We start from the raw sequence: 12,319 nt of genomic DNA, 5'->3' as shown, positions 1-12,319 counted from the left end.
TGTTATTCTCACTAATGAAGCGCCGTAATTTAAGCATTTTGCTCGATTGACGCACTTAACCCGCATTTTGCGCGAAATGCTCAAGTTTGAAAAACTGAACTTCTGTGGACATTAGCGTTAACCAGTCAAGAGCTTTTTTCTTGTAAGGGTGGGATTATGATGAAGCGCCTGTTGTTGGTGTCCTGGGGGAAATCGTCTAGCCGACACCGGACAACAGCTGATCAAACTGGGCTCGGCTCAGTCGCAAGCACCGCTGAAAGCTTCCATCATCCAGGTTAAGTTTCTGGAGAAGTTTATGAACACGCAAAGCTGGTGCACCTCTTACAGGATCTAGTGGACTCCAAACGAATCAATGCTGTTTTTAAGCTTTCATAATGCACATAAACACAGTTATTCAATCAATAAAATCCATTTTAGACATTTAGCAACAAAGCTACAGTCACTGGCAGACAGAAGCCCCATGACGCGAATCCGCGTCTATTGCTCAGTGAATTTGATGTACGAATGCGCAAATGAAGCGGATTTGATGCGCGAATGACTCGAGTAAACTCAAAATGTTTACACGTTTATTTACACGGGAATAGCATCTAGTGTGAACACAGCATTAGAAATGAAAGCAGGAGAGGGGGTGTGCTTCAGGACATGGATTAGATCAAATTTAGCAAGGTGGGAGGATAATACATTTCTATGCACACAAACACATGCTCTTTGTCAGCAATGTCCGTTAGGTCACTTATCGATGTAGAAAAGTGATGTAAAATTCAGATTTTCGTAATTTAAATACTGACCAACTGCAAACTGACCACCGGGAAAACTCCCCATCATAGATATATGTGTATATGTTTAAATATCTCCTGCTCTGGATGGCCACAGTCCTCCACTGCACCTTGGTCCCCCATTCATTTCAGAGGAGCGCTACCCCTGTACTAGTATAGCGGCTCTATTGATACATTCCTGCCAATTGACAACAACGGGGTAGGCGACATCGAATGTAAATATCTATGAGTTGTCTCAAAGAAAACATACAAATTGTGTTGCTTTAACTCAAATAAGTCCAGTATTTTGAACAAGCAGATAAAGTCGATTTGCTGTGTCTGTAGGTGGATGATATGGGAAATGTGGTGGGGAGCTGGCACACGGTGCGGGTACCCGGCAGCGAGAAGTCTCTGCCCTTGTCAGAGCTGGAGCCGTCCAGCCTGTATGAGGTCCTGATGGTGGCTCGCAGCGCTGCTGGAGAGGGACAGCCGGCCATGCTGACCTTCCGAACCGGAAAAGGTGAGAACACAGTGTGCAGTTCAGCCAGCTGAAGCATATTTTCACTGATGATGCTGTATTTCAGCGAATGGTATCAATGAGTACAATTACATGGACACCAATGCTCTGATTTTAATACGATTAAGACAATACTCTGATTAAGAGTCGACCATGTAAACAAAGAGTTCTTAACCTTAATCCGATCAAAGTCATAATCAACTAAACAGGAATTGAATTAAGACATGTAAAGTATGCCGATTTTAGTCGCATTATTGAATTATTTCCATCGTGTAGGATTTTCGCCACAATTTGCCCCAGGATATTCCATATACACACGGCTGTTTGACACTATTCTCTGCACCTACCAATTCAGTGAAGGACAACAGACACCTGCATTGTGAAATGCGGAGGGTTTTTTCCCATTCAGTGTGCGAATACTCAATGATTACAATGATTAATGATACAATACTCTGATTAAGAGTCTACCATGTGAACAGAGGTTTTTGATGGCCTTAATCTGACTAAAGTCATAATCTGACTGAAATTAAGACTTGGAGTATTCTTGTTTTAAGCACATTATTAAAGTGCAGTACAGACATGTAAACACCTCACTCAAACTATTACCGTTTTGTGGTACTTTTCACTTATATTGCGACAGGACACACACACGGCAGTTGTCAGACGTTTGACAACAAACAAATGAGAATGGCTTGAAGTAAAACAGCACATTTTTGGTGCGAGCAGAAAATGATGACTATGCTGAGATTTCTGGAAGAAATGTACATTATGAAGTGCGTTCATGAGTTTGTTGTAGAGCCATGAATGAAAAGTAAGTAAATGAAATGGCAGAGATAACCTGTTGCTTGATAATTTGTATCTGCAGTCATCTGTTTGCACACATAGTGTGAGAAATTAACTTCAGTTGAACTCGTTGCAAAATTAAAAATGAAAGACCAGAAAATCACATACGGTGCCATATGGAACAAGAACTGTTGCTGCGTAAAACCAAAGAAAACTAGCGTATGTAAAAACGGGAATATGAAAGGAACTTTTAAAATGCATCTCATGTAAACACCTTAATCATATTATTGTCTCATTCAGATTAGGAAAAATAATTTGATTACTGATGTCCATGTAAACAAAGTCATTGAGAACAGCTCAAGAATGGAATTAGGTATAGGAAATGAATGTATTTTATGTACATAGGTACCAATTCTCATTATGAAATAATAGTTTATTGTCTGGGTATTATTAAGATATTGACTGTTTATAAGTACACAATCTGAATGACCCATGACCTGGAATGATACTATTAAGTAGCAAACTAGGAGTCTTAGGTAATGTTTTGTTAACAGCAAGATGTGTACCTTAATATAAAGTGTGACCAAAGAATTCACTATTTTTGTTCAGCAAGGATGAATTGAAGTGATTAAATGTTACAATTAAGATGTATAATGTTTTGATTAATACATTTAATTTCATAAATGTTATTTTTTGATAACTGTGTTCATTAAAGACTCTTAAAGAAATCATGAAAATGTTTAAGAGATTTGAAACTATTTTGAAAACAAATGTTAAAAAGAAAAGAGCATTAAAGGCTTTTTAGCCAACCCCAACTTTCAAAGGATATTATATTATATTATATTATATTTTATTATATTATATTATATTATATTATATTATATTATATTATATTATATTATATTATATTATATTATATTATATTAATTATATTATATTATATATTATATTATATTAATGATATTATATTAATTATATTATATTATATTATATTATATTATATTATATTATATTATATTATATTATATTATATTATATTATATTAATGATATTATATTAATGATATTATATTATATTATATTATATTATATTATATTATACTATATTATATTATACTATATTATATTATATTCACTTTTTTTTCTCTCCTTCTCAGAGCGGGCGTCCCCCAATAAGAATCCCTCCAAAGCTCCAATTGTGTCTCTACCAGAGAAAACTCCAGAAGATAAAACTACTAACACTTATTATGGAGTGGTCATACATGACAGAGGTAAGAGGACTGCTCTCCATACTAGTGTACCCTCTTTAAAATAGTTCATTAAAAAATCTGAATCATACAGCTATAAACAGAATTGAGACCACTAGATAATACTGTTTCTCCTTGTTTACAGTTTATCGTTATGTGCTTGAATAAATAATTGTTTTTGTTCTACAAACTACTGATGACATTTCTTCTAAATTAAAAATAAGAATGTTGTCCGTTAAATTATAGAATGACAATTGGGAAAAAATGGGTTTCAGAAATGTTTACAATGTTTTAACTTTGGTGAACATTAGTTATATTGACCAATTGTCATTTTCTTTCCCCCAAAAATAAAATAATAATAATAATAATAAATTAATTAAAATAATAAAATTAAAAAATGCAAATAAATAAATTAACCAATTGTCATTCCCCCCAAAATATAATAATAATAAAGAAAATAAAATAAAGAAAAATTTAATTTAAATTAAATTAAAATAATTTAAATAAATTATATAAAAAATATAATTAAAATAAATTGATTTAAATAATCAGTTGTCATTTTCTTCCTCCCAAAAAATTAAATAATAATAATAATAACAATTATAATTAAATTAATTTAAATAAATAAAAATAATTTAATTTAATTTAATTTAATTTAATTTAATTTAATTTAATTTAATTTAATTTAATTTAATTTAATTTAATTTAATTCATTCATTTTCTTTTCGGCTTAGTCCCTTTATTAATCTGGGGTCGCCACATCGGAATGAACCGCCATTAATTTAATTTAATTTATCAATTGTCATTTCATTGTCATTTTCTTCCTCTAAAAAGCTCTAAATATTTTTATTTGATATATGGAAGAACTATTTTAAGGCCTTAATAGAACAAAATGAATATTAGCACAGAATAAATATAGACTTAAATTAATATTACCATTTGAATTTTCAAGTGGTCTCTTAATTCTCTTCATAGCTGTATGCCATGTGTGAAACACAAAAGGAGATCATCTGAAGCTGCTTGTTTTTATACATTTTAGTCTACGAAAGTGCTCAAAAATCATATTATAGCTTTCATGTATGAAAAACTTAAAGGATTGTACCGATACCAATACTCACCAATACTGCAAAAATTCTGGCATCAGTATGGGCAAGTAGTTGAAACCATAAACCGATAGGATGCCATCTTTTTAAATGAGACATATGCCTGCTATCTTTGCTTGACACGGCAAACCTGAAGTCAGTTCTTAACTGCTCAGAATGCAAACACAGGAGGTTGTGCTGTACCAATTTTAAAGCAGCAACTTTGAAAGAGGTTATTTTTCTATATTATTCATATTCATGTTTTATATTTCTTTGTTTTTTGCACAGATTTAAATTGTTTTTTTTTAAGATTCTATTTTGGGGTTTCAGTAAAGTAAAGTAAATAATATTATTGTTGAATGTCTGATAATAGACATGTCAGATCTTAAAAATACTCTAGTTAACTGTATGTATTTGTATAATTTTTATTAATGGGTAAATCTGAAGCACACCGTAAATAAATTCTGTCAATTTATCCAGGACTAGTAGTATACACAACTGTTTCTACAGATACATACTCGGGTATCAGTTCAGTACTCTCTATCGGCCTATACCCTAAGCTCAGGTGTTGGTATCGGTATCGGGAATGGGAAAAGGATATTGGAACATCCCTAAAAACGTATATGAAAAAGCTATTTCAAATGTCTTCTTTTGTGTTTCTCATAAGAAAACAACACAGGGTTGAGCGAACGTTCATATTTTGCTTTGAAGTTTTCTTATAACACGTTTAGGCATTGACAAATGTGCACATTTAGCTCCTAATGGGTCCAGGCCTGCTCTTATTTGCCACATAAATTTTGCTCTGTCTTTCTCTCTCTGCTTGCGTCTCTGTGTCTGTGGCTCAGAGCCCAATCAGTAAGTACTCCATTGACTCTGGCATGCCGTCGCTCTGTTGTGTTTGTGTTGGTTTATTTTATCTTTGTCTGCTCTTTTGGTTCACTGATGGATGTTGAGGTTACACTTGAAAACATGAAAGACACTGCTTATTTTTGGGAAAACTGAATAATTAGGGTGTAGTTTGTTTTAGGGCTGCATGATATTGGATATATCATGATAAATTTTGCTATATTAATACAGTTTCACTAGATAGTTTGAATAGCACGATTTGATGGTTTTCTGGGAAGTATATCCAACAGCTATCCAAGTAGAGAAATTAAATAATCACAATGCAAAACATACTTTTCTTACTTTGCTTTGTTTCTACTCTGCCTGACAAAAGTCTTGTCGCCTAGTATGTAGAAAGTTTTTAGCACAACAAATATTAACTTGACTTCTAGTTGATCATTTGGTATCAGAAGTGGCTAATATGAAAGGCAAAGGCCTCTAGATTACGCTTATTTTGCACACCTGATACATTCTATACATATACAGACATGATACATTCCATACATATGCACACATGATACATTTTATACATATACACATTATACATTTTATACTTATACAGACATGATACATTCCTTATACAGACATGATACATTCCATGATACATACCGTCCTGTCAGTGTCTGGGATAGAACCTGGGTCTCTGGCTTGAGAGGTGAGTGACATTACCACTGAGCTACAGGAGGTTGATGAAGACAGCCATGCATATACAGACCTGATACATACTACACATATACAGACATGATACACTTTATACAGGCACTTTATACAGTATAGTTGATCATTCGGTATCAGAAGTGGCTGATATGAAAGGCCTCTAGATTACGCTTATTTTGCACACCTGATACATTCTATGCATATATGCACACCTGATACATTCTATAGATATACAGACATGATACACTTTATACATATGGACACATTATACATTCTATACATATGCACACATGATACATTCTATACATATACACACTTTATACATATGCATATTACCACTGAGCTACTGGAGGTTGATGTAGACAGCCATGCATATACACACACCTGATACATTCTATACATAAACAGCCATGATCCATTTTATACATATACAGACATGATACACTTTATACATATACACACATGATACATTCCATATATATACATACATGATACACCTTATACATAAACACACCTGATACATTCTATACATATACAGACATGATACAATTTATAAATATGCACACATGATACATTCTATACATATACAGTCATGATACACTTTATACATATGCACACATGATACACTTTATACATATGCACACATGATACACTTTATACATATGCACACATGTCAATGTAGACAGCCATGCATATACACACCTGATACATTCTATACATATACAGCCATGATACACTTTATACATATGCACACATGATACATTCTATACATATACAGACATGATACACTTTATACATATGCACACATGATACATTCTATACATATGCACTCTTGATACATTCTACACATATACAGCCATGATATATTTTATACATATGCACACATGATACACTTTATACAAATGCACACATGATACATTCTATACATATACAGACATGATACAATTTATACATATGTACACATGATACATTCTATAGATACAGTATACAGAGATGGTACTCTTTATACATATGCACTCATGATACATTCCATACATATACAGACATCATACACTTTATACATATGCACACATGACATTCCATACATATACAGGAATGATACACTTTATACATTCTATACATAAACACACCTGATACACTTTATACATATGCACACGATACATTTCATACATATACAGACATGATACACTTTATACATATGCACACCTGATACATTCTATACATATACAGACATGATACATTCTATACATATGCACACCTGATACATTCTATACATATACAGACATGATACACTTTATACATATGCACACATTATACATTCTATACATATGCACACATTATACATTCTATACATACTCACACTATATACATATGAACAAATGATACATTCTATACATGATACAGTCCTGTCAGTGTCTGGGATAGAACCCGGGTCTCTGGCTTGAGAAGTGAGTGACATTACCATTGAGCTACTGGAGGTTGATGAAGACAGCCATGCATATACAGACCTGATACATTCTATACATATACAGACATGATACACTTTATACTTATGCACACATGATACATTCTATACATAAACACACCTGATACACATGATACATTCAATACATATACACAGACATTATACACTTTATACAGTCTATACATATGCACACCTGATACATTCTATAGATATAAAGACATGGTACACTTTATACATATGCACTCATGATACATTCCATACATATACAGACATGATACACTTTATACATATGCACACATGATACTTTTTATACATATACAGACATGATACACTTTATACACTTTATACATATGCACACATTATACATTCTATACATACTCACACTATATACATATGAACAAATGATACATTCTATACATGATACAGTCCTGTCAGTGTCTGGGATAGAACCCGGGTCTCTGGCTTGAGAGGTGAGTGACATTACCATTGAGCTACTGGAGGTTGATGAAGACCTGATACAGTTACATATGCAGATACATATGCACTCCTGATATATTCCACACATATACAGCCATGATATACTTTATACATATGCACACATGATACACTTTATACAAATGCACACATGATACATTCTATACATAAACACACCTGATACATTCTATACATATACAGACATGATACACTTTATACATATGCACACATGATACATTCTATACATAAACACACCTGATACATTCTATACATATACAGACATGATACAATTTATACATACGAACACCTGATACATTCTATAGATACAGTATACAGACATGGTACTTTTTATACATATGCACTCATGATACATTCCATACATATACAGACATCATACACTTTATACATATGCACACCTGATACATTCTATATATATATACAGACATGATACACTTTATACATATGCACACATGATACACTTTATACATATGGACACATTATACATTCTATACATATGTACACTATATACATATGAACAAATGATACATTCTATACATGATACAGTCCTGTCAGTGTCTGGGATAGAACCCGGGTTTCTGGTTTGAGAGGTGAGTGATATTACCACTGAGCTACTGGAGGTTGATGTAGACAGCCATGCATATACACACCTAATACATTCTATACATATACAGCCATGATACACTTTATACATATGCACACATGATACATTCTATACATAAACACACCTGATACAGTCCATACATGATACACTTTATACATATGCACACATACATTCTATACATATACACACATGATACCTTTTTTTACATATGCACACCTAATACATGCATATACACATATACAGACATGATACAATTTATACACTGAGTTACTGGAGGTTAATGAAGACCTCATTTGTGCATGTGTATTAAGTGTATCATGTCTTTAAATGTATCAGGAATGTATCAGGTGTGTATATGTAAAGAATGTATCAGGTGTGTATATGCATGGCTGTCTTCATCAACCTCCAGTAGCTCAGTGGTAATGTCACTCACTTCTCAATCCAGAGACCTGGGTTCTATCCCAGACACATAAATACAGTAATTCAATATAATTCTTTAGTTCCTGGTCCAACTATAGATGTGCACGTTGCGATAATGATGCTGAAACAATATGTTGTTTTTATTTTTTTCCTAATTTCTTATTGGTTGGATTCATTCTCTAGTTCCTGAGGCTCCAGACCGCCCCACAATCTCAATGGCGACAGAAAGTTCTGTTTACGTCACATGGATACCTCGGGCCAATGGTGGCTCTCCCATCACTGCATTTCGCGTGGAGTACAGAAAACAGGGGCGTAATGGAGACTGGATCATTGCAGCTGATAACATCTCACCGCTTAAACTGTCAGTGGAAGTGCGCAACCTTGAGCCAGGTGAGGTTACTGCAGTATGTTTTAAAATTTTTATAGAAAAACTTGAGGAACTTTGAGCTGCATGATTTAAAGCAGGGATCTCAAACTCGCGGCCCGCAGGCCATTTGCGGCCCTCAGTGCAATATTTTGTGGCCCGCGCCGACCACTGTACACTGACAGAATCTGACAGCGCTCTCTCTCCCCGCTCCGCTGATTCTATCCGTACACAGCGGTCACTGGCATTCCCCGCCCGCCGTGTAAACAAAGGGGCGGGGATGCCGGTGACGTCACCACGCACCCCGCCCCTTTGTTAGACGCTGTGACGGGCGGGAAGTGTTAGGAGGGAACTCACGCCGGCCAGAACCAAGGTAAGCTGTTCCTGCCCCTGCCTGCCACTTAGCTACCTATCTGCAGCCTGCATCTTATATATATTATAGGTAGATACAGACTGATGTGACTGGAGTGGGGTGGGGGTGTTTTATTTATACATATATACGCCTTTTTTTTTAGGTGAGGGCAGGCACGTGCACACATACGGCTCAACCTGTGCAGTGCACATGCCCTTTAGTCTTGAATAGAAAGTGCCCTTCCAAAATGATCAAAAGTGCCCCCGCGACGCGGCACACCTTCGGTCCTGCCCTTCAGTAGGCGCGCGACAACACCGCTCTTGAGTACCAAAGATGCCATGTTCAGAAGAACTGTTCATAATCTTCACTCAATGTTCTATTAATGTTCAGGACACTTCATGTTCAGAAGAAATAATTAAAACTGTTAATAATGACATTTGAGGACTTTTTTTTGTGAAATCCCTTATGCGGCCCAGCCTCACCCAGACTTTGCCTCCTGCGGCCCCCAGGTAAATTGAGTTTGAGACCCCTGATTTAAAGTAAACAAATCTAATTCAGATTTATCTGACCAACAGTTTACTAACATTTCATAAAAGAGCTACAGGTTTGACGAGGTAGTATTAACAGCATCAAAAAAAGACCAACCATAATCACAAAGTGCACTACAATACTGTTTATTTAAAGGGCCACGAACCCCCTACCCCCTTCCCCCCTGTCTCAGCAGGGTGTTTTCACACTTCTAGTTTGAAAAAAGTCAGGAAAGAGGGCGAGTCTAGCTCTGTTTACGTGGGAGTGTCGGCGGAGGAAAAGAAGGAAGGTTTTGCAAAAAATGTGAGTTTCGATTCGACAATAACACACAGACACAGGGGAAAAAGATAGTGACTGAGTTTACATGGACATCAGTGATCAAATTATTTGCCAAAATCTTAATTTGTCGACTGTAACTGCAGTTTGGCACTTTCACTTTCATTCAGGAACATTTCATGCATGCCCCCTATGACAAACAAAATATTGAATGGGGGAAACTGCTGGAAGAGTGTTGTTTTAATTGAATGTTTGATACCGCATGGCGAATCGGAGAAAGAAAAAAAAACCTTTTAGTTTCTTTGTAACTTAGATGCACATGGTAGGTAGCGTCAGAAAGCCGTGTTTGTATAGACTATAATGTCACAAAATGTGGCGAAAATCCTACCCGACGTTAATAGTTTTATATATTGTATATAAAACAATTGTATATTGTAGTGTGGTATGGCTGAATAACCAAACTGTATTTCTATATTATTTATTTATTTAATTTTTTCATAGGTCATGTGCTGCTGACCTCCTGGCCATGTCACCCTTGTGAATAATATTTCGATCTCTATGTTTTTTTTTTACCTTGTTAAATAAAGGAACATAAAAATGTGCTTGCAAACTGTCAAAACCCTCAAAAACGATATGCTTGTTATCATATTTGATAGCACATCATAATAATTACAGCTTTTTGGTTTAAAAGCAATTAATCATGCAGGCCTACCTGGTATTATTCATACATTCATTGTTCACTTATAAAATTACTAATGATGAAATATTAAAGAGGAAAGCAACCATACATTTGTGTTAAATTTTAGTTAGCTTATTTATAAATGTTTATCTTTTAACCATATACTCTTTAGACATTTATATTATTAGGTTTTTGTTATTTATATAATGTCATGGTTAATTATTTAATAATTTATTTAATGCTAACTTATTTACTGGTAAATTCATTGTCATTTTTAAAAATATATACTTTATTATTATATCTCTTATTACTTTCTTGGTAACACTTCACAATAATGTTCCATTAGTTAATGATAGCAAATGAATTTATTAACATGAAAAAGGATATACATGAAAAACACATTTATTACAGTATTTATTAAACTGGTAATCCATTAGTTAATGTTAGTTAATGTATTTATTAACAAAAAATTGATGAAAAATATACATTTAATACAGTATTTATTCATCTTTATTAACGTTAGCTATTGAAAATATAGTTCTTCATTAGATCATGCTAACAAGCACAACTTTAGATTTTTTAGTAATGAATTAAATGTTGAATATCTACATAATATATAACTGAATGTTAAATTATGAATAATACGTGCTATTGTAAAATACATTACTAAAAATCATACATGCTAATACAAGTATTTATCATTCATAGTTCATTATTAATTTTTACCCATTTTTAGAAATTCAAAAACTTTGTCTGTAAATCCTGTACATAAAATTAAAACATGGTGTATAAAAGCATATAAAAAGTCTTATGTGGTCAAATATGTTTTTTCAAACAGGTTCCACTTACCGTTTCCGTGTCATTGCCATGAATAACTATGGTGAAAGCCCAGCTAGCGCCACCTCCAGGCCATACCAGGTCTCCATGTCAAGTTCACCTGTCTCGAACCGTCCAGTCACTGGGCCTCACATCTCTTCCACTGATGCTGTTAGTGATACTCAGATTCTGTTACGCTGGACCGTGAGTACACTTCACCAATACACTACATTCACACACTTTACCGTATACTAACTGCCAATTAATCTAAAATGACTGACATGGTTTGGGTTAGATTCTGAGTAGGTCTGTCACAATATTGACTTATCGTGCAATATCTGTACCTCAATCATTTTTGGTGTTGCAATATACATTCTCCGGCCACTTTATTAGGTACA

General features: G+C 34.2%; 1 protein-coding gene across 2 annotated transcripts in view; it reads left to right on the top strand.

The window, feature by feature from the left end:
- The window catches only part of cdon (cell adhesion associated, oncogene regulated), a 76,125-nt gene that overhangs the window by 39,223 nt on the left and 24,583 nt on the right, over nt 1–12,319 (top strand). For both annotated transcript variants that reach the window (XR_012393564.1, NM_001081628.1), the window contains exons 9-12: nt 1,101–1,275; nt 3,212–3,325; nt 9,090–9,296; nt 11,944–12,125. Coding sequence is in view for 1 of the 2 variants with exons in the window: in NM_001081628.1 (NP_001075097.1) it covers nt 1,101–1,275; nt 3,212–3,325; nt 9,090–9,296; nt 11,944–12,125 (678 nt within the window). In the remaining variant the exon portion in view is untranslated. The remainder of the gene's footprint in view (nt 1–1,100; nt 1,276–3,211; nt 3,326–9,089; nt 9,297–11,943; nt 12,126–12,319) is intronic.

Source organism: Danio rerio, chromosome 18, assembly GCF_049306965.1.
Source record: "Danio rerio strain Tuebingen ecotype United States chromosome 18, GRCz12tu, whole genome shotgun sequence".
Lineage (NCBI taxonomy): Eukaryota > Metazoa > Chordata > Actinopteri > Cypriniformes > Danionidae > Danio > Danio rerio.
The sequence above is the reverse complement of the archived record's forward strand: the minus strand, read 5'-3'. Positions and strand labels throughout refer to the sequence as shown.